Source organism: Henckelia pumila, chromosome 3, assembly GCF_033568475.1.
Source record: "Henckelia pumila isolate YLH828 chromosome 3, ASM3356847v2, whole genome shotgun sequence".
Taxonomy (NCBI): domain Eukaryota; kingdom Viridiplantae; phylum Streptophyta; class Magnoliopsida; order Lamiales; family Gesneriaceae; genus Henckelia; species Henckelia pumila.
The window spans coordinates 195,119,338-195,147,025 of NC_133122.1; the positions used below are offsets into that span (position 1 = coordinate 195,119,338).

At 34.4% G+C, this 27,688-nt stretch overlaps 5 protein-coding genes and 1 non-coding gene across 6 annotated transcripts; 2 read left to right on the top strand and 4 right to left on the bottom strand.

Annotated features, from left to right (window-relative positions):
- Positions 1 to 3,241: 3,241 nt before the first annotated feature.
- Positions 3,242 to 4,673, bottom strand: LOC140890279 (peroxidase 7-like). Its single transcript, XM_073298040.1, has 2 exons — positions 4,401 to 4,673; positions 3,242 to 4,060 (listed from the first exon to the last, which is right to left on the bottom strand). The coding sequence occupies exons 1-2, from the start codon at positions 4,671 to 4,673 to the stop codon at positions 3,314 to 3,316; spliced, it is 1,020 nt and encodes a 339-aa protein (XP_073154141.1). The 3' UTR covers positions 3,242 to 3,313.
- Positions 4,674 to 6,024: 1,351 nt separating this feature from the next.
- On the bottom strand, positions 6,025 to 8,178 carry LOC140886230 (peroxynitrite isomerase Rv2717c). The gene is made up of 4 exons (XM_073292735.1): positions 7,880 to 8,178; positions 7,652 to 7,792; positions 7,123 to 7,191; positions 6,025 to 6,330 (listed from the first exon to the last, which is right to left on the bottom strand). Exons 1-4 carry the CDS (start codon positions 8,054 to 8,056, stop codon positions 6,211 to 6,213), a joined length of 507 nt encoding a protein of 168 aa, XP_073148836.1. The 5' UTR covers positions 8,057 to 8,178; the 3' UTR covers positions 6,025 to 6,210.
- Positions 8,179 to 8,987: 809 nt separating this feature from the next.
- On the top strand, positions 8,988 to 11,739 carry LOC140886229 (serine/threonine-protein kinase AGC1-7-like). Its single transcript, XM_073292734.1, has 3 exons — positions 8,988 to 9,341; positions 9,781 to 10,418; positions 10,787 to 11,739. Exons 2-3 carry the CDS (start codon positions 9,781 to 9,783, stop codon positions 11,646 to 11,648), a joined length of 1,500 nt encoding a protein of 499 aa, XP_073148835.1. The 5' UTR covers positions 8,988 to 9,341; the 3' UTR covers positions 11,649 to 11,739.
- A 1,039-nt stretch (positions 11,740 to 12,778) lies between these two features.
- On the top strand, positions 12,779 to 17,223 carry LOC140886385 (isocitrate dehydrogenase [NADP]-like). The gene is made up of 15 exons (XM_073292940.1): positions 12,779 to 12,981; positions 14,073 to 14,116; positions 14,200 to 14,309; positions 14,602 to 14,639; positions 14,907 to 14,984; positions 15,076 to 15,129; positions 15,203 to 15,304; positions 15,477 to 15,568; positions 15,662 to 15,765; positions 15,904 to 15,972; positions 16,046 to 16,161; positions 16,299 to 16,333; positions 16,411 to 16,553; positions 16,650 to 16,772; positions 16,847 to 17,223. Exons 1-15 carry the CDS (start codon positions 12,933 to 12,935, stop codon positions 16,938 to 16,940), a joined length of 1,251 nt encoding a protein of 416 aa, XP_073149041.1. The 5' UTR covers positions 12,779 to 12,932; the 3' UTR covers positions 16,941 to 17,223.
- A 558-nt stretch (positions 17,224 to 17,781) lies between these two features.
- Positions 17,782 to 17,855, bottom strand: TRNAN-GUU (transfer RNA asparagine (anticodon GUU)). The gene has a single exon. It is a non-coding gene; the product is annotated as a tRNA-Asn (tRNA).
- Positions 17,856 to 18,147: 292 nt separating this feature from the next.
- On the bottom strand, positions 18,148 to 24,774 carry LOC140886919 (zinc finger CCCH domain-containing protein 37). The gene is made up of 12 exons (XM_073293841.1): positions 24,350 to 24,774; positions 23,062 to 23,303; positions 21,685 to 21,741; positions 21,538 to 21,609; positions 21,375 to 21,437; positions 21,112 to 21,300; positions 20,239 to 20,276; positions 20,070 to 20,116; positions 19,864 to 19,994; positions 19,476 to 19,529; positions 18,899 to 19,006; positions 18,148 to 18,546 (listed from the first exon to the last, which is right to left on the bottom strand). The coding sequence occupies exons 1-12, from the start codon at positions 24,693 to 24,695 to the stop codon at positions 18,397 to 18,399; spliced, it is 1,497 nt and encodes a 498-aa protein (XP_073149942.1). The 5' UTR covers positions 24,696 to 24,774; the 3' UTR covers positions 18,148 to 18,396.
- Positions 24,775 to 27,688: the final 2,914 nt, after the last annotated feature.

Genomic DNA, 27,688 nt, shown 5'->3' on the forward strand with positions numbered 1-27,688 from the left:
TAGCGCTGTCGGCACAGCGTGGCATTCGAATGGAGTGCGTGGGTCGTGCCGTGGGTACACGGGTGCACTGCATTTTTTAAATCAAATAATAATAATAATAATAATAATAATAATATTATACGATATGGTTGTACAATCAATTTTTTTTAACGACAAGTAAAAAAATAAACGAAGAAATAAATAAGAATACAAAAATGTCGTATTTGTAAATAACTATCTACCAAATAACGAACAACTAAAATTTATATATTTTAAATTTAATAACTATCGAATGATAAAAAATATATGAGAAGATCTAAAAAATAAATAAAATTGAAAAAAAACATAAATTACGTATTACCACAATTAATTTTTAGTTTTTTGAACAAAAAAAAAACAAAAAAATATAAAACATTCCGTTTTCGTAAATAAATAACAACCCAACGACAAAAAAAAACAAGTAGTATTTTTAAAATAATTATCAAATAGAAAAAACATGACCGTAATTTTTAAATAATTATCAAATAACAAAAAATAGGATGACGAAAGACCTTCCCAAAGTTACTTTTACAATTTTTCTTTTATAAAAAATTTACACAAGTACAAATTTCCATTATATTATAATTATAAAAAGGAAAGAAAGAAATATAGGTGTTATAATTTGGAGGATTTAAATATATTATAAGTTTTTTCTCAATTGGAGTCTTTTTTCATTGAAGATCGGAATAGAGCTCTGCTACATCGGGTGAAGATCACCAGATGCAGCATCTATCCTTATTGGAAACTCGGGCCCACTTCATTGGACATGAGGCTCACACATTTTTGTGGGCCTCATGTCCAATGGATGGCAAATGCTGAATCGGGTGGTCTTCATCCGGTGTAGCATAACATTTGCCTTGAAGATCGGACATGTCAACAATATCTAACATCATGTCATAATGATTTATGATCGATATTAAATTAGTACTCTAATTAAAATAAATAAAATTGAAAAAACGTAAATTATTGAATAAAAACGAACAAGGCCAAAAACAAGAAAAATGTGGGAAAACAAAATTGTAACTTTTCCAAAAGTTTATCAAGGCTCTCTCTTGGACAACAGAAAATTACAGATAAGGAATTTATGTTGTAATAATCTTTATTTGATTTTATATTTTATATACAAGAGAATATATATATATGTTTAAAATGATTTTTAAATACTTCACCTCATACTTATCATGTATAGTTGTTTTTTTTTTAAAAATAAAGTATCATGCATAGTTGATTAGTTCTTCTTTTTCTTTTTCTTTTTTTGAATCTATGGTTCATCTTAATTTATCTGAGTATATTCGAGATGTTGTCATGAAAGAAATATCTTAAAGAATGCATATTACATTGATAAAAAAATGCATATTATAGTGCACTCTATGCTAGAAGAATATTTTTATGATTAATTTTATTATATTCAAATAAGAATAATCAGTGGTCGAAAAAATTATTGAAAGATCATAGTACAATTTTAAATAAATATATTCAAACAAAAAGTTACACTTTAATTTGAAATTATAAAATGGAAAAAATAGCATGACACCATTTTTATTAATCTATATTATAGATAATTTCAATAATATTAATGGATGATAGTATATGATATTTAAAATTAAAAAAAAAACTCGTGTGAGACGGTTTTATGAGTTAATTTTATAAAACGGATATCTTATTTGAGTTATCAATGAAAAAATATTAATTTTTATGTCAAAAGTATTATGTTATAAATATGAACATGATTGATCCGTCTCATGGAGAAAGATCCGTGAAATCGTTTTATAAGAGTAACGAAACACACTCTTTGAAAATTATAATAATAAAATATATTTGTATAAGATTAAACTTAATTTATTTTCAATAAAATCTATATATTTTTTGGACAATAATATCAACCAATACATGTTTAGGTGGAATTTGGATAAAACGTTGATTAAAGATGTGCGACGTTAGACCAATTAATTACGAGAGAGATCGTTAAAGGTCAATTATAAGTCTCTCTCAATTGAAATATTATCTCCATCGACCCTATCTATTTGTATTAATTATTCGTTCTACATTTAATAAAATTCAATTTTTTTTTCTTATAATTTGCCATTTTATTTGACCATTATCGCAATAAATTCTATTTATATTTTCACATATGAAATAGTCTTATCGAATAATTTTGTGACAAACATCTCATATTTAATTCGATCCATAAAAAATATGATATTTTATGAAAATAATATTAATTTTTATTTTATATATAAATTGGGTTGATCCGTCTAATGAATATGTTATTTTGTTCACATCTATTTAATTTTCAAATTTTCGAAACATATAAATAATAACACTCAACGATCATATTTCTTAATTTATGATGCGATAAGTATTCTACCCAACAATTGATGTTAGAATCATAGTTGCTTATTGCTCTATATAAACATCCCATGGTCAATTCTACTATTCTACATAAATCTAATATCTATTGTGCTTGGTTTCATCTAAGGGTGTAATCGAGTCGAGTTGAGTAGCATACTACTTGAGCTCGAGCTCGACTCATATTTGACTACTTGAGTTTGAGCTCGAGCTCGATCGAGTAGTTAATTTCGTGCTCGAGCTCGTCTATATCTCGAGCTCGAAAATTATATATAATCATATATAACTATATATAAATAAAAAAATTATATGAATAAATAAATAAATAAAATATTATATACATTATATTTATATATATATTTATATTATATTTTATATTTATATGTGTTATCGAGTAGCTCGCGAGCTACTCGAACACATATATTTCGAGCTCGAGCTCGATTGTATGTTCTCGAGCTCCAGCTGCTCGGTCAATTCGAGCTCGAGTCGAGTTTTGACCGAGCTACTGACGAGTAGCTCGGTTCGTTTACACCCCTAGTTCCATGTCCCTTGTCGAGGCCGCCGACGAGGGACATATAAAAATTGGTTTTGTGTGATGAAAATGATTTTTTTTTTTTAAAGAGAATTCATTATTAAAAATATAAATATATACTTGACATGAACACAAAATAATAACATTTCTTATATTTACGTATATAAGCTAACAAAATAATTATTGGTTTATAATGTATCACCAAAACAATAAGAATTTCAAGTAATTTACCATCTTCTTTTATTGGAAAACGATCACAAACAAATAATTCTTATTCGAAATGTCATTTATATAATTATAAACACAGAAAATTTATGAATCAACAGTGTATATTTTATGTTCCTCTGGATGTAACACACACAACAAAACAGAAAAAAAACGTAGCCGTGAGACAGACAAACATTAGCATATATATCAATGGTTAACATAGTTGCAGTTCAACCTGATTTCACCTTGATTCTTCCCTGTCATAACATTAGCATTTCCCACCTTCACCATCGACACAGCAAACTGGCTAAAGAAGAAATCGGGCTGCGCCGCTATCAGAGATACTAACGAACCTGTTCGCGAGTCTGAGTAAAGCAACTGATCCGTAGACAGCAATCCCATCTTCTTTCCAAGATTTTGATAGTAAGCCACGTCGAATGTCCTAGGCGTGGTCGCATCGAGAGCCACGTAATTAGTGTCGAATCTGCACTCTGTTTTCAGCAGATTCAAGTACTTTGGGTCCATGGTGGGATCAGGTTTCCCGGTTCCTTGGAAATTGTACAGCCTTTGCTTCACGGAAGCGCAGGTGCTTCTGCCGATGGTGTGTGATCCAGAGAGAACCACCAAGTCGACGAAGGTGAGGCCTAGTTTGTCGAAGAAGTTGAGTAAAGAAGTGACGTTTTCGTGGCCCTGTGGGACTGCGTTCGCTTCCTTAGAGAGGGAGATGCGGCCGTCTTTTCGGCCGAACGGCACTTCCCAGAAGGGGCCGCCAGCGAGAACCGTGGCGTCCCTGGCCGCCGCGGTGAGGATGTCGGCACAGGAAACGGTTTTGGGGCACTGCCGCTCCACTTCTGCCTTGATTTCTTGGATTAACGCGAACCCGCGGAGGCTCTGGCTCGCTTCTGCTGCCCTCTCGCTTCCAGGATAGTTCAGCAGTATTGAACCGTCGCAGCCCTGGAAAATGAATATTCATTTATTGTTAAGAAAAAGCTGATAAGTGTTTCTTAGAAGCTCTCCCAAGCACTACCTTAGATACCATGCATTGTGCAGAAACAGAAACGTTTTAAATCTAATGGTAAAACTGAGCCAAAATGTGGCATGATACAAGGACGTTGAATCTCATCTTTCGGACCCGTCTGTTCCTAAAATTTTCGGGCATTCAGGTCGGGTCAAAATGCATGATTTGACTGGAGGGAGATGCATGTTGGCATGATTATGAAAAACACAAGTTAAGTTCACTTCTCTTGCTGGATTTTCAGGTAAAGTTGATCATGAAACTAGGTGAAACATTTACCCTAATGGCGCAGTCGTGGAAATGGAGACGAATGATACTTGGAGCCATGGTGTAGTCCTTTTTAACCCAAGCATTCACTTTTTGGTGGATTATGCCCTCCAGATTCGGGCATGACTTCATATAGTAAGTCGGCGATAGGTAAGCGGCTGCAGGCAGTGCTGCAACTCTTGGTTTTGCCTGTGGCTTCACTGCCTTCGGTTTAGCGCCGCCCACAATCGAGGCTGTGGCCGCGGCCAACAGAGGTAACAAAGCAACTACGAAAACCCACCTCATTGTTTGGTGATTTTGGTATCTTTTTTACAGGTGAGTTTTTGCATGATTTTGCAAGTGGCACAAAGTTTGTTTTTATACATGTATTGGTTGTTTGTTTGGAGACAACGTGGTCAGCACTAGCTATGTGACATGCTTCCATGTTGAAGGTCAATTTTCAAGAATCAAATACTAAAATTGCCATATTTCCTAGTTTAGTATTGTTCATTAATTCAAGTAACAACTGAAATGGAAGTGTGTATGTGGACTCTTCAAGGCAAAACCAGTGAAGGCTGTGACTTGTGAGTATTTTAAGTGCCTAGCTGGCCTTGTTTATATTACACTAGTCTTTCGTAATCAACGCGTCTTAGATTAATTTTTTTTTAAAAAAAAAACAATTAGAGTCAATAGAGTTCAAAGTCATAACCAAAAATATTTGGTGATATTATACCTACACAACAGACCATCACATGAGTTTGTTTTGCAAGATATATACATATTCCGATCTATGAAAAAGTGTTAATTTTATAAAAAAAAAATATTATTTATCACTTTTTATATAAATTGGATCGATCTAACTCAAAGAATATACATTGGATCAATATAACTCAAGGACGCCGTCTTGCGGGAAGCAGTACCTAAGCATGCATTTGCTTCGGGTGATACAATAAATAATATCATGATTATTAAAGTATTTGAGTGAGACATGAAATAATAAATGATAAATAATCATTGTTTGATTTGATCGTTTAGATTTGGTATTAGACAGTTTTACCCGTTTAGTGATTAACTAATGGATTGAATAAAATCATGATAATATTGATTTCATTCGATCGTATGATTGATGTGTGATAGATAATCATTTCACAAATAGTCAGTAAACATTTTATTGAGTTGCATATATTTACCCCATACTGCAAAGTATAAACATAGCCTTGAAATCTGGGCGTAAACAAATTGCGCTTGAAAAATTTTATAAGCACAGAACTGGGGAACTCGAGATTGGCTTCTAAGCTCGTGTCGCGCGTACAAGATTTATTCAAGCACAGCTGCACATATTCGTGGTTCACCACGAGTTTGATTTACCTAAACCCAATCGAACTAAGCTCATGTGAGAAGTGCTTCCTAGAAGCTTTTCCAAACACTACCAAAACATACTCCGGATTACACATTCCTAAAATTGCATTACGTCTCGTTTACATATTGCGTGTATTGGACTGAAAGATAGGTGTAGCCTTCAACTTGAGTAATGCAAGGAAAGTTTATCACCAGACATTCTTTATGTGGTTTTGACTTTTGAGATGCTAAATCATCTAATAGTATACATGTTCTGTCTATCTATTTACTCGACCATTTAAATTAGACAACCAATCAGTCAGGGCATTACACAGCATATATTATTCACTCGTTTATGATTCAACAGAGTCGCAATGAGTATGATGCTACAAGCTCGAAGAAATTGTCCCTCCTCGGACTCATCACTCTGTAGTAATTCAATGCATATATCAAGAAGTTATGACTCAATTTAATGATTACTGATCAATATAGAGCCGTAGCCGCATCAAAGCTTCTTAAGTGAGGCTTTCAAGTGTGTCTGGAGACTCGTGACATTTGTTGCCATTTCAACCTCATAAGACAATTCTCCGTCAACCATGTCGAAGACTCTAGTTATCTCTTTCACCTGCAACATAAAGTAGATTGTGATTCCAAATGCTTGCAGTTGCATTGAGTGTCACTTACTTAAAAAGATTTCTTATGATGTATATCTACCCAGTCATAGAATACTGCAATTTGCATTTGGGATCAACTTTTTCTAGTCGGAAGACAACAGTTTCGCATCGCACACAAAATCAAGTAGACTACATGTTTTTGTTCAATCACGGAAAGAGTTCATCAAGAAAGAATGAACTAGAGGCCAAAATCATTGTTGCCCTCATAAAATACAAAAACTGATGGATTAGTCTGTGGATTTGTCCCATGGTCCTTAACATCCAACATTCACAAAAGGAGTCTAATTTTATTTGTAACAATTGATGCCTTGAAGAAATTGTTTATGCAAAAATATAAATATTTGCTCCGTCAAGTAGTCCAATAATTGGGTGTTTGCCCACAGAATTTTGTAACAATTAAGCAAATGCTGAAAATATCTAAACACACCCCACAGAATTTTGTAACAATTAAGCAAATGCAGAAAATCAACTTACAAATTTGAGTTCTCTTTCTGGGTTAGACAGTGAGCTTGAAGTTCAACTGAAGCAAAAAGAGGAGGTGAACAGACCATAAAGTCTTAAATCATCGATGGTAACATATCATTTGGCGGATTTTCCCAATGGTGGAGCTTGGCAATTTAATGTAGAGGCTAGCCAAAAATAAGTATGAACAAAAACTACGTGTGACACTCGAAACTTGATATTGTGTCATGATATAAAAAACTAGAGCAGCATTTTGGGGAGCAGTACTATCTTTATGTTACCTTGGTGGCATTTCCAACAAGTGAGCACTTGAGCTTTACACTTCTCTGTTTTGCATCATATGTCCCTTTCTGCACGTAACAATCAACTCTAGCATTAAGGTACAAACTTGATAATGAAAAGTTCAAACAAGTGTTCAAATGGATAAATCTGAATCTCCAAAATCAATTTTTCAATTTACACGGATAAAAATATGGTTAGTAGCAGAAAACCTCTAGTTAAAGTGGAGTTATGACAAATCTTATTTAATCCTAGTAATAAAAACATGATCAAGTTAATTGGTCGAAGCAATAAGCATTTGTTGATGGAAAAAAAATGTCCATTAGAAAGCCTGTTAGCCGCTTTCTTGAGGTGAATGGTGGACTTAGGTCCGTGGAATGAAAACAACATAAATCATTAAAAAAAATCACAAACAATTTTCTTCAACAAACACAGAATAAGGGAAAAGCGATCGTTTCAAACAATTCATGCCATGAATGGATCAAACAAAGCAGGAAAAAAGAATCTAAAAAATCAAGCGGAGTTACCTACCTGGACTTCAACTAGACCAGTGCTCTGAGCAATCACAACCTCAATTGTCCCGTCAGGTTTCGGCCGCCAGAAGCCGCTTTCCGCGTGCATAGGCTCTCCGGAGCCCAATCTCCAAGTCTTTGATGAGTAAGCTATCACGGGCTTCCCGTTGAGAAATTCAATAAACAAAACCTACGTGAGCTCAGGCAACTAGGCACTAAACTAACACCAAAAAAAGGAGGAAATTACCTTGTTTGGAGAGTGAGAAAACTGAAGCTCTTCAGAGTAACGAAAAGGTGAGATTGTGGGGAAGCTCCCTTCCCCATTTCCTTTCCATGAGCCGAGCAAATACGACAACGGCTGCACAGCCGGGTGAACAGAAGACTGAGGCGACGTAGGCGACGGCGGCATGAAATTTGCAGCCATTTCTCAGCTATAATTGATGGTTCCGCCGGAGCCGTTAACTTGTTTGAAATATCAGGGGCCCTCGTCTTCTCCGTCGGTTTTTGGCAACAGATCCAGTAATGTTTACGTCTCCTGCTAAATAAATCGGGTCGACCCGAAACTGTGTATTTGGGTAAAGCCAACCTTTTCATAAAATATTGGGAAAATTGTTTTTTTTTCATATGTTTGTCATTTTGCGATTTTGATCATTTATATTTTTAAATTTCAGTTTTAGTTCGCTATTTTTATATTTTTTTGACAAGTTTAGCACTTTTTCGATGTGGCGCTGATGTGACATCAATGCAGTGCTGATGTGGAGCTGACGAAGAAAAAAAATAAAATTGCCAAAAATCAGAACATGCATGATTAAAACTGAAATATGAAAACATAGAAGATCGAAATAGCAAAGTAACAAACGTACATGGCCAAAATTGCAGTTTTCCATATTATATAATATTTATTAGATGTGAGAGGACGGATCCACCCACAATGCGTCGCAACTCATCTTTAAAAAGAATCGATGATAATGCAGCTTCCCAAGGCATAAAATGCAAGTGATTTTTGGACTATTGATTCTAACATATGAGCATACATCAATTTTTTCGTCTTTTGGATAGAATCGTCTTTTTTTATGATAAAGCAAGCAAATCGAAGAGATTTGAGTGTAATGGAGTCAAGTGGACATACAACTTGCTGCAACATACTATTAATCGAGTTAGATTGATCCATTATTTGATGGGTCGAAAAATTGTCAATTCAATCCATTTATTTTATACATGAATTATACTACACCAATGAACCTAACCAATTTTGACGACACCAATGGGTTGATAATTGATTATTTTTTATGATGTAAAGAACAAATATCAAATCTAAGTCGGACCGCAATTACAGAGTTTCAAATGGCGATCCTTGCGCCTCCCCTCTCCTTGTGATCTTCTTACCTCCTCCCACGTCGTTAAATTTCTTGCTACCTAATTTCTTCTTTCATAAATGGGTTTTCGATTTCTCTTTCATATTCCCCTTCTTTTCCTCTCCTCACCCGTCAATGGAAATGGCTGTAGATGCTATATCAATGGCGAATACCAAGTTCCATTGCCCCTGGCTGCAATGGGTTTCATCCAAGACCCGTTAATAAAATTCCTGCTTCCTTTGTATTTCTCTTGCATTCGCGCGCCCTTTTGGTATCAATGTTCTACCAACGATTGTTTAGTACGGGGAGGATACGTTGTAGCTAAGTTGTTGGGGGTATCTCACAGAAAGCCAGGTGGGTTTATTGATCATGCATGCCCCATTTGCGAATTTCTTGGATTTTCGTACAAATTTTAAAACCCGGCGATCATATGCTTTGATATATGCTATTTGACCTGTGTTCAGATGAAAAACTCAGGAGCTATAGTTGTTTTTGTTCGATTTCAAGATGGAATCTTTCGGGCAAAAATAATATTTTTAGAAATATTTATATAATGGTGTGATTGGTTTAGTCTCAAGAACCTGCATGGCTAGAAATTATGGAAGATATTTAATAGGAAACACTTTATGCGTTTTCTTTCGTTTTTTGTTTTTTTTTAACTCGATGTCTCTTTTTCTTTGTTTATCCCCTTCTTTGGTGGCAACTGGCAAACATATAAAATCTTGCATTTCGTTATTAATGTTTTTCCAGTGGTGAAAATGGATGCCATTTTTTGTTCTCTCTGTCAATGCAGATGAATTACACGCCTTCAGAAGACAATGAAAATGAGCAGGCGGGCAAGGTGAACCTAGCTTCTAAAAGTTCAGGCCCATCAACATCAAATGCATCTCATTTCTTGAAGAAATCAGAGCAAATGACGAAGAGGAACGCCAATCATGGCAGGGTCTCACCATGTGAACCTATCTCATCTACTATCCACCATGGCTGGAATAGTGGCAGTAGCTTTAGTGACAGTGTGGACAGTACAAGTACGCCCCTCAGGCCTCACACTGGTGGGGATATTCGATGGGATGCCATTAGTTCTGCTTCTTCCCGAGATTCTCCTCTTGGTCTCAGCAATTTTCGGCTTTTGAAACGGCTTGGATATGGAGACATTGGAAGCGTCTATCTCGTTGAGCTTAGAGGAACCGATGCCTTCTTTGCCATGAAAGTTATGGATAAAGGTTCTCTTGCAAATAGAAATAAGCTGCTCCGGGCTCAAACAGAACGAGAGATTCTTGGTCTTCTTGACCACCCTTTCTTACCGACATTATATTCGCACTTTGAAACTGAGAAGTTTTATTGCTTGGTCATGGAGTTCTGCAGTGGAGGTAACCTACATTCTCTTCGGCAAAAGCAGCCCAGCAAATACTTTACCGAGGAAGCTGCTAGGTTACCACCTGATTTCTTTATTAATCTTTACGTATCTCTGTTAATTGAATTGTATGTGTTTTCGCTTTCTCTGTTGCATGACTTGCATCCACCCTACTAAGAAGCCACAATTTCCCCTATTATTCTCTGTGACTAGCTATGCACTACAAAAATTAAAGCATGATGCTTCTGCTGCTATATGGTTTTGAATATTGGAGTTGTATTGCCAACATTTGTTATTTTGGTTACCGGCGAATATCAAGTTCCTTTAATGATTTTACTTCGTCGCGCTGTATATTTGCTCTAGTTACTTTCTCAATAGTTGGAGGATTGCATATCAAGGAGCTGAAATGGATATCACATTTTGTTTGTAATTTGCCTTTCTGCAGATTTTATGCATCCGAGGTCTTGTTAGCACTCGAGTATCTCCACATGCTTGGTATCGTTTACAGGGATCTAAAGCCCGAAAATGTGCTGGTGAGAGAAGAGGGTCATATCATGCTTTCTGATTTTGACTTATCTCTCCGTTGCTCCGTTAGTCCTACACTAGTAAAATCTTCATCTGTACATGCCGGAAATTCAATCGAAACTTCTAATGGTGTCATAGACAATGAGAATGCAGTGCGCAGCTGTATGCAACCATCAAATTTTTTACCGCGGTTCCTCCCCACAAAAAAGAATCGAAAATCAAAATCCGACTTTGGATTAGGCCATAGCACCAACGCCCTTCCCGAGCTAATGGCCGAGCCCACAAATGTACGCTCAATGTCCTTTGTAGGGACACACGAATATCTGGCTCCAGAGATCATCCGGGGAGAGGGACATGGCAGTGCAGTGGATTGGTGGACATTTGGCATTTTCTTGTACGAGCTCTTACTCGGAACAACCCCTTTTAAGGGTTCAGGAAATCGAGCCACACTGTTCAATGTTGTTGGCCAGCCATTGAAATTCCCGGAAACTCCACAAGTTAATCTTTCGGCCCGCGACCTCATACGAGGGCTACTTGTGAAGGAGCCACACAAGCGAATCGCGTACAAGAGGGGTGCTACCGAGATAAAACAGCATCCTTTCTTCGAGGGCGTGAACTGGGCGCTGGTCAGAAGTGCCTTGCCTCCTTCTATTCCCGAACCTGTCGATTTCATGCAGTATGCATGCAAAGATTCGGACAAGAAGATTGCTGATATTGGAAACGATAGGAGTAAAGGCAGCAGCTCTACTGATTCTTCTTATGTTGATTTTGAATATTTCTAAGGCTAAGAATCTTGATTTTATTGGTGATGAGTGAATACAATGTATCCTTCTTTGTGTTGTCATCTGATTCTATAGAAACATATGGTTTCAACTTTCACCTGGCAAATATCTTCACAAATCTTAGGTTTAGTTTTTTTTTTATTTTTTTGTGAAAGACACATTCAAATTAAATTCGTTTAAAATTAACTTATTGCATGGATAAAAAAAATCTATTACACAGTTTCAAACATGCATATAAAATCTGATCTGGATGACAAAAGATAGGCACAGTAAAATTTTTCGAGTAAGAAGATGAAATGTTTGTTTACTTCAATATTGTGTGTGTATATATATAAAAAATAACTTTCAAGAAATAGATATTTTCGATCTTTATGCATAATTCAATACATTATTTTTAAATTTTGAAGCTTAAATGAGCTATTCAAGAAGAAGTTGACTTTTGAACTTCTAATTTCAGAAGAAGAAAAAAAGGTTATAAATTAAATTTTTTTAACTCAATATTAATATAGTTAAAATAAAAATGTGCTACACGTGAAGACATAGGAGAAAATAGACGAGAATTCTAACGTTTTATTGATCAATTTTGTCGGATGGATCTCTTATTTGATTGAATTTATAAAAAAATAATTCACTCGATTCAATTGTGAGACTTTGTAATCCTAAAAAAAAAAAAAAAAAAAATTTGTATAGATCCTTGAATAATACTCACAAGAAAATTGAAGAAATGTACGGCACCGTTTTGTTCACCATATTACTAATATATGTATAAACTCATCTCATCTCACGTTCTTCTCACCATATTATTTATCCATATATTAACTATTTATTTTATATCAATCAAATCATTACTTATTTATTTTACATCAATCAAATCATTGAATTTAAATTACTATATTGTCTCTTATAAATAATATACTTTTTATTTTATTTATTTTTAAAAGAACAAAATAATCATTTAACATTTTTATATAAAATTTAATTAATCAAATCAAATAAACTATAATCTATCGTTTAAATTCAATACTATTTTAATTATTATTTTTTATTTATTTTTTATTACATTATATTACTTATCTATTTCCTAATTATCAACCGTAATATTTTTTCAGACTAGTTCGGAGATGGAAAATCACCTTATTTTCGGTTTCATCGTCAGTTTATGATTATATTATACACACAGATACATATTGCTAAAGGTTGGCCAAATTTCAATCATTTTGTGGTGCCCTTTTCAGCTCTACTCGTAATTCTTTTCCATTTGAAGAAATTGCGCAATAGCAGCCAATGGCCTTCGAGAAAATTAAGGTCGAAAATCCCATCGTCGAGATGGACGGTGAGCTTCAAAATTCCAGTTGTGGTGCTTTCAGTATTGATGTTTTCTTGTTCATGATCTAATTTTTCCGTGTCTGAGTTTTGAATCCACTTTTGGTCGGATTACATGGGTATCAGGGGATCTTTTGGTGACGGTATCTTATAAGCTTTTGTGATTTCTTTTTTTCTGTTGTAAATTGCGATCGAGAATGGTGGTTATGAGGAATCAAAATAAATTTCAAATTTTAAGCTTCTCCTTTAGAGAACGATGGTTTCTAGTCGAACTAAACTAAGTCGGAGTTCTTGTGTTGTGATCAATGTTGGTGGTGATTTATGTTATTGCTCGTGCTCTTTAGTTGCAATAGGGTGGATGTTTTCCCGGACAAGATTAGGTAAAGCCACTAAAAGTTGGGTCCGAGATTGTTTGTAATCTGCGAAATTCTTTTTTTCCCTTTCTTGTAGGCGGCTGCCGACCGCCCGGATTTTCAGACAGTTGATGTCGATGCTTCTAGGTGTTATCACAATAATCAACTGTCTAGGCCACCTAATTGCCAAGGCTCAAAAATCCTTCTAGGCGGCGCTTAGATTAATATATAGTATTTGTTTAATTTTAATTTTTTTTAAAATATTATTTGACATATTAGTCTATCAATTTGTATTAGATAAAAATGAGGAATACACCATGAATTTTGAGTTTGAATTCGATAAAGAAAATAATTGAAGAAATACTAAGATGAACGAGAAGAATTAGACAAATGACTAGGGGCTAGGCTGTGGGCAACTGCATGCCTACCGCTTTTTAGAACACTACTTCTAACTGTGGTAATGATCGATACTGTTTCGAAGACATTTGCATGTGGTCTTCCAGAGGCTCTTTATTATTAATATCATCACCTTGTTATTTTAAGGAATTGTCCTCTCACGATTGAAACCTAAAAAACTTGGAAAATCTCATTTAGATAGTCACTTCAAAACTATAGTATGCAAACACTTATATTCCATGGAAACAGAGAAAAAACCCATCACGGGTTAGTTCGAAAATGCCCTTGGTTAAACATTTGTTTTGAATTGTTCTAAAAGATCGTACTGACTGCTATGCAAAATATGGTCCAGGTGATGAAATGACTCGAGTGATATGGAGACTAATTAAAGAAAAGGTTTGAGAAGATATTATAGTTTTCTCCATGTGAAAAAACAAAATCATTATGCGACAGTCTAATTGATTTTGTGCTATTAACAGCTTATACTTCCTTTCTTGGAGCTAGACATAAAGTATTTTGACCTTGGTCTTCCTCATCGTGATGCTACCAATGATAGAGTTACAATTGAAAGTGCAGAAGCCACTCTTAAGTATGTAACGTATTTTAAATTTTTTCTATCTATACTTAAAAGGGCTAAATTGGTATATCTATTTTCCAGAATTATTTATGCAAGATCACCAGTCAACTTTTAGAATGGAACATGATTATCAGTGTTTAATTCATCTTGTTTGAGAAAATAAAAACTTGTGATCATATAATTTTTCTCTCCATTTTCTTCACTCCATGAATGTATCCTGGCTTCTATATATTTTGAACCTAGAATGGCCCTGATATTAGTATTTAAGCCATGTACTTGATTGTGTTCCTTTAATAAACTCCAGGTACAATGTAGCAGTTAAGTGTGCGACTATCACTCCAGGTATGTGCCTTTATCACAATATTATTTGCTCTGCTACCTGATGCATATTTTAATTTACTTGTTGGATTTGGCTAGGATTTATTATTTTTGTGAGTCAACGCCAGTAGAAACCATTATTCTTGAATAATAGCTGATGATATTGATTTCCTTTTTCCTGAAAAAATGTGGCATTATCCGTGTCCAAGCAACATTAATTCTAACAATTTTTATATTTTATTTTTTTGCTCCTTATGTTGACATTCTAAAATTGATTGTTTTATTGAATAGATGAGACACGGGTCAAAGAGTTCAACTTGAAAAATATGTGGAAGAGTCCGAATGGAACTATTCGAAATATCTTAAATGGTTGAGAAACCTTTTCCTGGTTTCATCTTTTTTATTCTGAATCTTTGTTTCTTGCCAATTGTAATGGAATTGTGATTTTCACATGCTGCAGGGACAGTATTTAGAGAACCAATACTATGCAAGAACATACCTAGGCTTGTTCCAGGTGTTTATCGTGTGTTCCTTGGCGATTGAAATGAGGTCATTTCCCTTGCTTAACGTTCAGTTTTTTTTGTTAGGATGGACCAAACCAATATGCATTGGCAGACATGCTTTTGGTGATCAATATCGAGCTACTGATCTAGTAGTTCAAGGAGCTGGAAAACTTAAAATGGTTTTTGGTATACTTGCAATTAATCTTATTTTCTCTATAGCTTTGCAGAAAATAGGTTTTAGCTTTTTACATCAGCATTATTGCTCTGAGTCACCGACGAAGACCTTTGTCTTTGGTGTCACCTATCTCAAATAAATTGTATGGATCTCAACAAAATTGACTATCCAAACTTATTGCAGAGCCCACTGCCGCTGATAAGAGCATAGAACTGGAGGTATACAACTTTACAGGTTCTGGTGGTGTAGCACTATCCATGTACAACACTGATGAGGTTTGAATTTACGTATGTCTTTGTCATTGTATGAGGAACTAAAATTTCTGGGGTATTTCATGATGAGATTAGTGATGAACTTTTCATTTTCAGTCGATTCATGCTTTTGCGGAGGCTTCAATGAACACTGCTTACCAGAAGCGGTGGCCACTTTATCTTAGCACCAAAAATACAATTCTCAAAAAGTATGATGGAAGGTAATCTCTTGTTTTATTGCTTAGTCTTCAATTATCGGACTCTGTCCGTCATCATTTTCAATTTGTGCATTGCTGCCCTCTTAACTTTTTACGTTGTTTCTCCCGAGTCTCTTTTTTCTATTGTTTCAACTATTGAAGATTTAAGGATATCTTCCAAGATGTTTATGAAACAGAATGGAGGTCGAAGTTTGATGCAACGGGAATCTGGTATGCCTAAGTATCTGAAAGAGATTGAAGTTAAAGTTAAAGTTTTCTATTAAAGGTTTTTTTGATACAACAGGTATGAGCATCGGCTGATAGATGATATGGTTGCTTATTCTCTAAAGAGTGAAGGAGGTTATGTTTGGGCATGCAAAAATTACGATGGGGACGTTCAAAGTGATTTTTTGGCCCAAGGTTTCTTCCGCTTTTCTGTGACTTGTCACGATCAGTTCCACCTACAATGGAGACACGTCTAGAAACACTTGTATTTCCTCTAAAGGATGAAGCATTTCACTTCAATGAGGTTGACAACTTGTCTTCTCTTTGTGCAGGATTTGGATCTCTAGGTTTAATGACTTCCATACTCGTATAATCCCGCATCATCATTCTCTCCCAAAACCTTTTCATTTGATGGCACTTTCCAACATTTTACCGGTTTAATAGGTATGCCCTGATGGGAAGACAATCGAGGCTGAGGCAGCGCATGGCACTGTCACGCGCCATTATCGTGTTCATCAAAAAGGAGGTGAAACCAGCACTAATAGCATAGCATCAATATTTGCCTGGTCACGGGGGCTTGCACACAGGTAACAAATAACTTCGCCTCGTTTTACCTCTTTGTTTTCCGCTATGGTGGATGTATCTCTTATGTAGTATCACATTACATTTTTCCATATTTACAGGGCAAAATTAGACAGTAATGCTCTCCTCTTAGATTTCACACATAATCTTGAAGCTGCCTGCATTACTAGCGTCGAATCAGGAAAGATGACCAAGGATCTTGCTATTCTGCTTCATGGTCCCAAGTGGGTACAGCTTGCGGTTTATGTTTTCCTTCCGTAGAATATACACACCTTACATGCAGCTGCATTCTTCGCAGGGTGACTAGGGCGCAATATTTGAATACTGAGGAGTTCATTGATGTGGTTGCTGAGGAATTGAGAGGTAGACTGCCTAAAAGAGCGAAGATGTAGGACTCGAGGATAACTTTGTTCAAGACTTTACTAAGGTGAGCCAATGCGAAAATTTCAGTCAGGTTGTGCTTCATTGTAGCATCAAGAATGGCTTGAGACGCGTTGCTCGTATCTGTATTAGCGTGAAAAACCTTGTTGCTAATAAAAATCGACGTGTTTCTCTTATGCTTCACGTTTTGATGAATGAAACATCTTTACTAGGTTATGTATGAAGTTTGGATTGATGTATTTGTATTTGATATTTGATGAAAGGATCCAAGATTTGGATTTCAAGTGAGTTCGATTTGAGATAATTCGAGAAACCATTCGAATACTTTAGAGATACACTTGCAATGATAACGAAAGAAAATTAAAAAAAAAATGTATTCAGTACACACCGAAAAGTAACGGTTCAATTTCGGTTCAATCATTAAAAAAAATGTAAGTTTGGTTTAAAATGTTTCGGAGAAATGTTTTATGGAAATATGTTCTATGTTATGTCTATTGACATTATTTCTCTCTTCTTTCTTTTTTTTTTTGAAAGCGCTTAATATTATTCTGTTAACACGATTTCTGTCATACATATCAAATCATCTAAGATTTTATATATATATTATATTTTGTATTGATGATTATTGTATTTTTGAAAATTTTATAATATAGTATATTCAAACAAAGTAGTATTTAGTGATGGAAAATCATTAGGAAGTTCTGAAAAAATTATATCAAATTTGAAAGCGTGAAACACATCAATATATTTTTGGGAAAATGATTAAAAATCTAGTATTTGATTCTTTCTTCGATAGTAAGAATTCTGAGAACGAAAAACAAAAATTATAGATCATAAATATAAAAAAAAATTCGCTAGAAGGAGGGCTTGAACCTCCGACCTTGTGGTTAACAGCCACACGCTCTAACCAACTGAGCTATTCCAGCTAATTGTTCGATAGGTATAAAATATAAACTATAAATCATTTTTCTATGGAAACTCCGTATTCGAATAAATATGCCGATAAAAATTTAGGTAGAATGTATATATTTTATGAGGGTTAATTTTTCCTACTTTTGAACATTAGTTTCAGACTTCCAGTTTGAATGTTTTTTATAGCCATTCAAATTTCAATTCTGAATTCTGAACCCCGGGAATCATAATTGTTAGGTTGGTACACTCAGCAGAGATTATGGCCATCATTTAGAAAGCATTAGTGTTAGAATAAATGAATGATAGGCTAACCATCCTTGACTCCTTGTAAAATAACCTTGTCTTGAAATACATATGGAATTGTAATTGATACAGATAAAAATATTTCGAAATACACAAGCTTCAGCGTCTTCCAAACGACCTATAGTCAATAAAACTAATGAAACATCTAACGATGCTACTACATATAATCAACATCATTTATCCAGGATATTATCAATGACATTCCGTAAGAAAAAGCTGCTTTCAGATCAATGTCAGTTGCGGCTTCTTCGATTAAACATCTTCTCCATCGACATCAGAAGCTGAGACACCTTCTGTTCCCGCAGCTGACATCACCTCTCCGGGAGGAGGGTGGTCGAACTTGCACGTTGCTCCAAATTTGCACGCTCCAGTCTTCATATAATATGGGCAATGTATAGCACCCTGCAAACATGCTCACAAGGTTATTCATTTCTTAATGAGACTCATGGTATTATGGGGAAGAAAGTGATGAAAAACAAACAGAATTTTAAAAAATGTCTGAGATAAGAAGCCATACACGAGCCTTGAACTTTGGACTTCTAACCAAAAAATACCTCATTAGAAATAAAACCATGCCTCTAAGAATTGATGACTAATACATTTAAAGAGTTTTAAAAAAGAGTTGAAAACACTAGCTAAATGTAAGTGGAAGCAGTCACAATTGTTGGATCCCCAGCCTTAACTTCTTACTTCTTAGCTTAATACAGAACAAAAAGAAAGATTCACGAGGCGTTCAACAAAGGTTAAAAAATACCTCTCTCCTCGGTAGCCCAGCAAGAGTGAACTTCATTGCTGTACGATCAATAGGGTGGTGAAACTTGCAGATATCTCCAAACTTGCAAATCCCGGTTTTCATGTAGTACTTTTAATCAAAAAAAATTAAAAAAAAAAAAAAATAATAATAATAATAATAATAATAATAATAAGCAAGTAAAAGCAGGAATAATTGTGCATAATTTATTGTAAAGATATCATCGTGGGATAAGCACAAAAAGGTTAAGAACCAAGAAGGGTGTATATTTTATATAGAGCTTAACAGTCTCAATGCAAATTATGAAGAGAAACCACACAATAAAAAGTCACGTGTATTGCGATTAATCTTTGATGTTCAAGGATATGAAAGTGTTTCTCATAAGGGACATCGAGGAGGAACATACGCATGGACACGCTAGAATAAATGAATGAATGAAATAGTTGAATCATTCTCCTTGCCTTTAGATTCTTACGCATCAAAATATGGACACCAAGATTGAGATTGTCTAAAAAATCACTTAGAAAACATATATATCCTAAATCATTGCGGACTAAATATTTGATAACTAAAAACGCACATCACATTCCAGCTGTCCAGGTCGTTGAGGGTAAACAGATGCCCCAAATCCAAGCTGCAGAAGGCAAACAAATGAAAACCCATAAGACGGGAGATCAATTTAAAAATATGTATGGGGATTTTGTTAGATCCAACATAACATAAAACTCGGAGCAAGCAAAATAAAGATGAGCAATTGTAATATAGCTTCACATAAGAAGTTTGATAGCCTCATTCCAAAAAATTCAGGCATGTGAAGCATGAGAAAAGTTAAAAAAAGGAAACAAAATCAGCAGTTTAAAACAACATTAGTGTGTAAAACCCAAAGATGGCCCCCCAAACTCAGCGTTCCTGTGCATTCACATTAAAATTTCATGTGAAACCACAACATAAAAGTTTTTATAACTTACAATTGTTTGAGTCAGCCTTGGATCAAAAGCTGGCAGGAGGGATGCTGCAGAGGCGACAGCACCAATGTTGAAATGTGTCGAGGAAGAAGTCAGAAGACTAGGGGTTATGGCAGTAGAAAGTGGGTGGACCGCTACATAAATTTTTACCATTTTATAGTTAAAAATCAATTAATCAGATCGACCAAATTTAACTTAAACCCACTTACCATTTCGCTCTGGATGATTGTAGCGGCAAGTGGCCCCATATTTGCAGCTGATTTAGTGCATATGAGTTAAAAAAAGGTTATTTCTGGAATGTATTTTCAGATGCACATACAGGGGGAAAAAAAAAAAAAAAGAGGTGTGAGTGTATTAAAAGACAAAGAATGCACTGACCTGCCAGTTTTTAGATAGAATGGGCAATCTTCTCCATCCTATCAACAATGATCACAAATAAAATGCACAAAAACCAACTTGTTTACCAAAGAGAAGAAATAAAATTTGACCAGATCAAAGACAATAACATCTTAGAAGACGTACTCATTATATCAAATTCCCATTTCAAATGGAGCAGTAATGGAGGTAACCATAGTCAAGGTAAAAAAAAAATCGGGGGTCTGGAAGCCTCCAAAAACACAATTTTGACAGTCTCGTGAATTTCATCAATTCTTTCAGATTGATTCTTGATATTTATCATATTTTATAATACTTTAAAAAAATGAGTTATTGACACAACAATAATCGATCATCTTATTCGATAACAAATAAAAACACTTGTTTACCCTAATCTGAAATCCCAACATGGGCATATAGCAAGTGATAAAACAAAGATTGATGACTTGCTGCAGAATTTTACTAACATGTGGATCTAAATATTCAGCACAAGTCAATCAGCAAACATAATTTATTCTTGTTACAATCTTATAAGGTTTACCCTATCCTGAAAGCCCAATATGAGTCGTATATTAAGTGATCAAGCAAAGAATGATTATGAATCTAAACATTCAGCACAATTCAATTAGCGTTAATTTCTTTTGTAATTAGCGGATATCTTGTCCGCCTCTTGTAAGATCTTATTCTCGTATATAATATCTAAAGTTTCTTATCAAAAAAATAAAAAATAAAAAAATCATCAAACATGGTTTCTTCTAGGATTTTAAAATGTTTACCCTAATCTGAAATCCATCCTGTTAATTAAAAAAAGCAGAACAATTCAATCCCAGTAGCCAAATATGGGGTATTGAAATTCTAATCTTGAAATATGCATACCAATCTGATAGGGAGGCCTTTGGAATTGTGTGACAATGCTGGTGCAAAAAGTGGCGATGTTCCATCTACAGATACTTTTTGCTGCACCCCGGCACCATTTTCTTCTCCAGTCGATTGTATCTGCACACCTTTGGGGTGATGAAATTTGCAGGTCATACCAAATTTACAATTTCCAGTCTTCATATAGAACTGTTAAAAAGTATCAGAATAAATTACTAAATTGACATTATATCAACCAAGGGATCTTGTGTGAAAAATCTTACAGCACATGGAGGCTCTGATGGCCTTTCTGGTAAGTCAGAGACATCAGTATCCTCTGGAGCCCCCTAAAATCAAGTTAACAAAGCAAGAAATTGAAAACATGACAGAACTAGTTATCCCATTTTAAATGAATAGGAACAAACCTGAACAGAGAGTTACGGTTACCTGAAGTGCTTCTTTCGGATGGTTGAATTTGCATCTTACGCCGAACTTGCATCGTTGAGTCTTGAGAAAGTACTGGAACAACAAACCAAATAAGTGTAAGGATCCTAACCACCAAATGCTGTAATAGAAGTATATAAATTAGCTTACAGGACAATTTGGTGCTCCTGGTCTCTCAGGAAGGGATTCACTTAGTGCGAGTGGAACCTGAAAATAAAATAAAGCGATTGTGATTAATCTTTCATGAAAATGGAATGAATATATGCCGCATTTCATGAGAAAGAAACAGTCCAAGTAAAATTGTGATTGAAAAGAAAACCTATTTTCATCTGTCCAGGAAGTCATGATCCATGTGAACTCATGTTCATATTAAATAACCGAATTAATTGACACAGAAGTGATGTACACAGTAGAAAAACCCAACAAATCTATAAATTAGGCCCTCAGAGTTCTCTAATTTTAATCATGCTCATATGCATGCACATAGTAAAGAGAGTCACGTGTCATGGGAACACGTGATTAAGTATTATATCGTGTAAACCAACTCAAACTAGTCAAAGAAGTTAACTTTTTAATATAGTTAACTAGTCAAGTAACATGGGCTTATGCTGCACACTAGATGAGAATAGGTAAAAGCAAAAGAAAACAATGTATGATAAGGTTCCCTGTTTTGCACGGGAATCCATCACCATATAACAATATTTGGTTTCAAGATATCAATATGTCATGTTCGAAATATCACATATGTATGTTGACCAGACATAGACGAGATCTTACATGACGTAGCATTACCGCAGTAGCAATAAGGATAGTAAAAAAACAGATCTATTGTAGACAAAAAGTTCCCAGTTTTCAGGATAGAGGAAGTGTGGTGTGTTGGGTCGACGGAGAAGTTCACCAGAATTTATGTTATAACCATGTACCATATTCCACTCACCCACTTACTACGACCCCAAAAAATAATTATTTTTTTTGGGTGTCGGGGAAGGGTGTTGGACATAACAATAAACTCGTGAAAAATCAAAGAGAAAGGAGATAAAAAGAGAGTTAGATAAATTGGACTAAATTATCAACTTACATCAAATTTCGATAGAGACGAAAACAGTTTATATCTTACCTTGTAAAAATTAGATATTATGTACCACATCTCAAGTTAAACTTTCTGTCCTCCGAACATTAACATCTTTCTAATCCCAGTGATGAAATAGAATAGCATCAGATAATACGAAAGGCAGACATGTGAAAGTAATTACCTAATAGAACCCACTATTATCTTGCACGCGGTACAAGCCGAAGGAGTATTGAAGATTGTGTATTGCAAGTGGACCTCAGAATTAAAAGGTGTGATTATAGTATATTTACCATATAGCCGTACTCAATAGTACCGTACACGTATTGTAATAAGGTAAACTAAGTTAACTAATAACCACGTAAAACACCAGGGAATATAGATAGATTTAAAAATAATTGATATATGATAACTAAGTAATGGAGCACTATTAGATATTAAAGTAGCAAAAAGATCACCTCTTTCCAATCCGGTATCCCCCCTTCGGGAACCCAAATAGGATGATCAAACTTGCAGCTCTCTCCATACTTACATGTTCTTGTTTGCATGTAAAAGGCACAATCCTTTTCTCCAGGCCTCTGGGGATAAATGGGCAAACTGCTTGTGCTATCATATCTAGAGCGCTTGGCTAAAAGGTCTGCTGAATACCAAGCTTCGGTCTGCCCAATCGGGTTATGGGCACCCAGCGGATGATAGAATGCTAAGTAGATAGTAGACATATAAAAATAAGACCAATTACATGCATTACTTTACAAATAATATTATCTATATATAATAGAAAAATATGAAGGCAAATATTATTGACTGATAATATTTTTTTTAAAGTCAGATCTCTAGATGATAGTATTCATCAAAATATAAGTTTGAAACAACTAGTTATTAATATAGATTGAGATACCTCATATTTCATATTATCGTATGACAATAGATTGAAGTTTTCAGAAGGACAATTAAAACTTAACGGAGTCCCCGTGAAACAGCAACTCACGAAGAGTGAAGTTCTGTACATCTGACACCGGCCTCTAGCCTTTTCTTTATACTTTTACTAAACATATGTTTATTTGAATATACGATATATTATGCGACATAGAAACATAATTTGCGTAGTAATTCGACATCCGAAGAAAATCTGAACACTCTTGCCCTTATTCCCCTCTCTTCATAAAACTCGTGCGGCGTATCTAGGATCCTTGGATTATGTTTTGATTAACCACATAACATTAAAGGTATCCAGTTCATCCGTATAAACCTACGGATATAGCATACTAGCTGGTCGATAAGCGGGATATTGTCCTTGCACTTGTTGGATGTTAATAACTAATCATTTAAGGAAATGTACTGAGTATATGGGTAAAATCCGGTCCTCCGACAAAAACTGACTCTCCTTCTCTTCTATTTATCACAAATTGTAGTATCAAGCAATAGCTTAGCATGATTAGAACAAATAATAATATTATTATTATTAAACCATCAGCCTGGTGCAGATGCTGTTAAACCACTAAATTTATCCTTCTCCGAGCATTCAAGAAAAGTCCCCTTGTGCGAGTAAATAAGAAGTAGCTAAACAAGTACTGCATTACATATTCTATGATTTGAAACGCATGCGAACAGATTGATACAACTAGAGAATGACACGTCGTTATGACAGAGAAATAAAATTGGGAAATCACAAACACAATGATTAAGTCATCCAGCACAAAGAAAATATCCACGAAAATAAATGAAATAGAGAGAAAATTTTCTTACAATCAGCGGCGGCGCGCTTCAATCCAGCGTAAAGTGAGTCAGTGGACGTAATGGTAGACCCCAAATCGACGCCAGGGGGCGCATACGAACTCGTCGAAGTGGTTACGGATACACCAGGAATCTTAGTGGAGTAGCTGTCGGTGTTGTAGAGCATTGAAGAGGAGATGGCGGCAGCCGCGGCAGCCGCGGCGGAGAGTGAGTCGGAGCTTAAGAATCTGAAAGCACTGCCGCGCAATGAAGTGTCAGCTGGGTGGTAGGAGTCGGCGATGGATCTAGAGCTGTAAAGATTGGAGGAGGTGGCGCCGCCGTAGCTGCTAGGGTTGTAGCCGTAGAGTTGTTTCGCCATCTGCCACCGCTCTGTTTTCCTGGGCCAACACGATAACAGTAGTGATAGGGATCATAAGAAGTTATTATTAAAATATAATGGTAATATATGTTGAAAATTGTATCGATTCCTACTGCTGTCCCGTGTGTATATATATATATATATATATACATATATATATATATATAGACACGAGTGTTTTAAAAAAACATGATAAAATAGTTGAGAATGTGGAGTAGTAATCTTCAAATTTTACCCATTATGTATTTTTAATTTAAGTGAAAATAATAAGGATATTTTTGTACAACTAGATCATCTTGCTTTATAATATTGTATAGATATATACACCGGCAGCACCTATAATGTTATATACAAATAGTATGCTACATTTGTATATAATATAAATTTATATTTTTCAAAGTATTTGATTTTAGTTTTTTTTTTTTTTTCAATTTGATAATTTTGTTGGGTTTTTTTCTAAAAAAATAAAAATAAAAATGAGCATACCAATATATCACTATGGTGTTTTTGCTTTATATATACTAATATTCGGACACACGCATTGCGTGCTGTTCATTTTTTTAACTGAAAATAAAAATAAAAATAATAAGTAGTGAAATAAAATAATAACATTATTTTATTGTAAATAAATATCCATAAAAGGACAAAAAAAATAGTGAATGTAGTATTTTCATAAATAATTAGTTATCAATACACAAAATAAAATGATATTTTAATAATTAAATATATACTAAAGTTCAAACAAATAAAAGAGTTGGCCATACCAATGTATCGACCCCTCAAATTTAATAGGATAGTATAGATATATATATCTGTACTATTATATAAAGGTTGAGAGCATTAGAAAAACTATTTTTTGGTGTGGCATAAACACACCAAAATTTATTTCTTATTTTGTCTTCTCTGATGTAAATTTATACATAACTTTCATACTAAAAAGAATTCAACCACCTTTAAAAAAATTATGTATATATATATATTATGTTGCATATGCAGCGCGTGTGTTGTGTCACTAGTATATATAAGTTGGCATGTGCACATGTTTTTTTACATATCGGTATTTCGTTCACGCGATGCATTCATATGAAATTAAAAATTGATTTTAAATATATATTTTATTGAATTTCGAAGTATTACACCTACGTATAAAATTTTAATTTTTTGTAGTATTTTTTTATGTTCTAAGTGATACGATTGATAAATTTAAAATTTCAAAATATACGTCAAAAAAATTATTAAGATATGGTATGTATAGAATCTATAGATAAGATGTGAATTTATTAAAATATGTTAACGATATTTTTGTTAAATAAAAATAGAATGTTTATCATAGGAGAAAAACTGATATTTAAGTTTAGCAAAAAAAAAACAGATCAATGATACAAAAGTTAATTAGTTACTTTAAGCATCTCAACTTTAATAAGATGATATAAATATTAAATAGCGACACTAAATATCTGCTTGGTACCCATAATGAAATTAATAATGTGAAGATTGTAATAGGGATAATAATGTCTTTGTATAAGAATATTTAGTATTATGCTAGAAAGATATACGTGTTTGGTTCGTATGATGTTAACTCGGAAAAGAAGTATTGATTTTTTAAATGTTCCAAATTTGCCCTTTGACTAAATCTAATTCACGTTACAAACTACTTCAATCCATGTCCCGATAAAATAAAAAGATCACGTAAGACATTGTCTCCCTCCTCTCTAACGGAACGATGAATCTTGGCAAATTTCCCATTTCACATCCCAAGCTGATATGTAGTATATCTTTCGAAGACGTTGGACAATGGTGATACATCTGTAGAAATTTTAATGATATGTCAGTAGGTAACAATGTTATTATTCTCTTTCAGACATTTAGGTGTTTGCTTGAAATTGAAAACAAAAATTATGTGGCGAATGAAGATGGATTAAAAAATTGTTGATAATGATTATCAATATCTTACCCATATATGTGGTAACAAGATTACCAAGTGAATTGCAGAATTCAGAGCCAAATAGCAAGTACCTCCATTTCTTCACCAGCGCGATTATTCTCGCATTTGGAAATATGGCTAAAGAGATGAGAGAAGGTAAGTAGGGAGAAGGTAATTTGGTTAAATGAATCTCTTGTCTTTGGTAAAGTAGTATGGAAGACTGACAATACCTTCCCTGCAAGCGGAATTTAATTCACTCATTCACAAACATGTGCTTCTTGTTATAATTGGTTTTACAAAAAAAACGAGCCAAACGCTTGACTCCAGCCATCAGGATCGGCTCCATATTGGGGCAAGGAGGGGCAGCTGCCCCCCGCCCCCCTTGAATTTTTTTTTATATAAAATTACTAATATACATTTATAGTTAAAAAAAATATAATTAGGAACCAAACATGGAAATACGAAAGTGGGTCAAAAACTTTAAGTTAATCTTTATCGTTTAATGTGTGCAAAGTGACCCGAAAATTTATGGTTCATAGTTTAAAAAATTGTAACTCAATCACTAAGTTTAAAACCTAAACACAAATGAACATAATTTAATGTTATGTAATTTGCCTAGGGGTGGGTTTTCGGTATACCGTACCAAAAATACCGGTATGAAAAAAATTCATATCGATACCGATACCGAAATTCTAAAATTTTGGTAAGGAAAAAATCCAAACTAATACCGTACAGATACCGAAAAAATATCTATATATCGAAAAAAATTCGGTACGATATGAGATAATTCGATATTTTGGTACGGTATCTCAGCCCTAAATTTGCATATTGTTTAATGATCGCAAGTTAGTTTTAATGTGTTTCAAGTATGAGTTTAATTCCAATGACGAAGGAATTGAGACTAGCCTACGAATGAAGTTTAAGAATTTTAAGAGATAAATGGTCATCATGCAACTTTCGATTAAAAATTATGTGTGTTATTTAAAGTTTAAATTTAAATATGTTTTTTATGCAAATTATTTAAAGTTGGGTTTGATAGCCAAGTTTTAATATAATTGAGGGAGAAATT

What these genes read in the sequence shown, in the direction of transcription:
- LOC140890279 (XM_073298040.1), bottom strand. Translation starts at nt 4,673, where the DNA reads ATGAGGTGGGTTTTCGTAGTTGCTTTGTTACCTCTGTTGGCCGCGGCC. An exon ending in TCCACGACTGCGCCATTAGG is followed by an intron (nt 4,061 to 4,400) that starts GTAAATGTTTCA and finishes TTCATTTTCCAG; the next exon opens with GGCTGCGACGGTTCAATACT.
- LOC140886919 (XM_073293841.1), bottom strand. Translation starts at nt 24,695, where the DNA reads ATGGCGAAACAACTCTACGGCTACAACCCTAGCAGCTACGGCGGCGCC. An exon ending in CATCAGAGCCTCCATGTGCT is followed by an intron (nt 21,301 to 21,374) that starts GTAAGATTTTTC and finishes ACTTTTTAACAG; the next exon opens with TTCTATATGAAGACTGGAAA. An exon ending in TTCTATCTAAAAACTGGCAG is followed by an intron (nt 20,117 to 20,238) that starts GTCAGTGCATTC and finishes GCACTAAATCAG; the next exon opens with CTGCAAATATGGGGCCACTT.
- LOC140886229 (XM_073292734.1), top strand. Translation starts at nt 9,781, where the DNA reads ATGAATTACACGCCTTCAGAAGACAATGAAAATGAGCAGGCGGGCAAG. An exon ending in TTTACCGAGGAAGCTGCTAG is followed by an intron (nt 10,419 to 10,786) that starts GTTACCACCTGA and finishes GCCTTTCTGCAG; the next exon opens with ATTTTATGCATCCGAGGTCT.
- LOC140886385 (XM_073292940.1), top strand. Translation starts at nt 12,933, where the DNA reads ATGGCCTTCGAGAAAATTAAGGTCGAAAATCCCATCGTCGAGATGGAC. An exon ending in GTGTGCGACTATCACTCCAG is followed by an intron (nt 14,640 to 14,906) that starts GTATGTGCCTTT and finishes TTTATTGAATAG; the next exon opens with ATGAGACACGGGTCAAAGAG. An exon ending in TATTCGAAATATCTTAAATG is followed by an intron (nt 14,985 to 15,075) that starts GTTGAGAAACCT and finishes CACATGCTGCAG; the next exon opens with GGACAGTATTTAGAGAACCA.
- LOC140886230 (XM_073292735.1), bottom strand. Translation starts at nt 8,056, where the DNA reads ATGGCTGCAAATTTCATGCCGCCGTCGCCTACGTCGCCTCAGTCTTCT. An exon ending in TTTCTCACTCTCCAAACAAG is followed by an intron (nt 7,793 to 7,879) that starts GTAATTTCCTCC and finishes CTCAACGGGAAG; the next exon opens with CCCGTGATAGCTTACTCATC. An exon ending in TTGTTGGAAATGCCACCAAG is followed by an intron (nt 6,331 to 7,122) that starts GTAACATAAAGA and finishes TTTATGTTGCAG; the next exon opens with GTGAAAGAGATAACTAGAGT.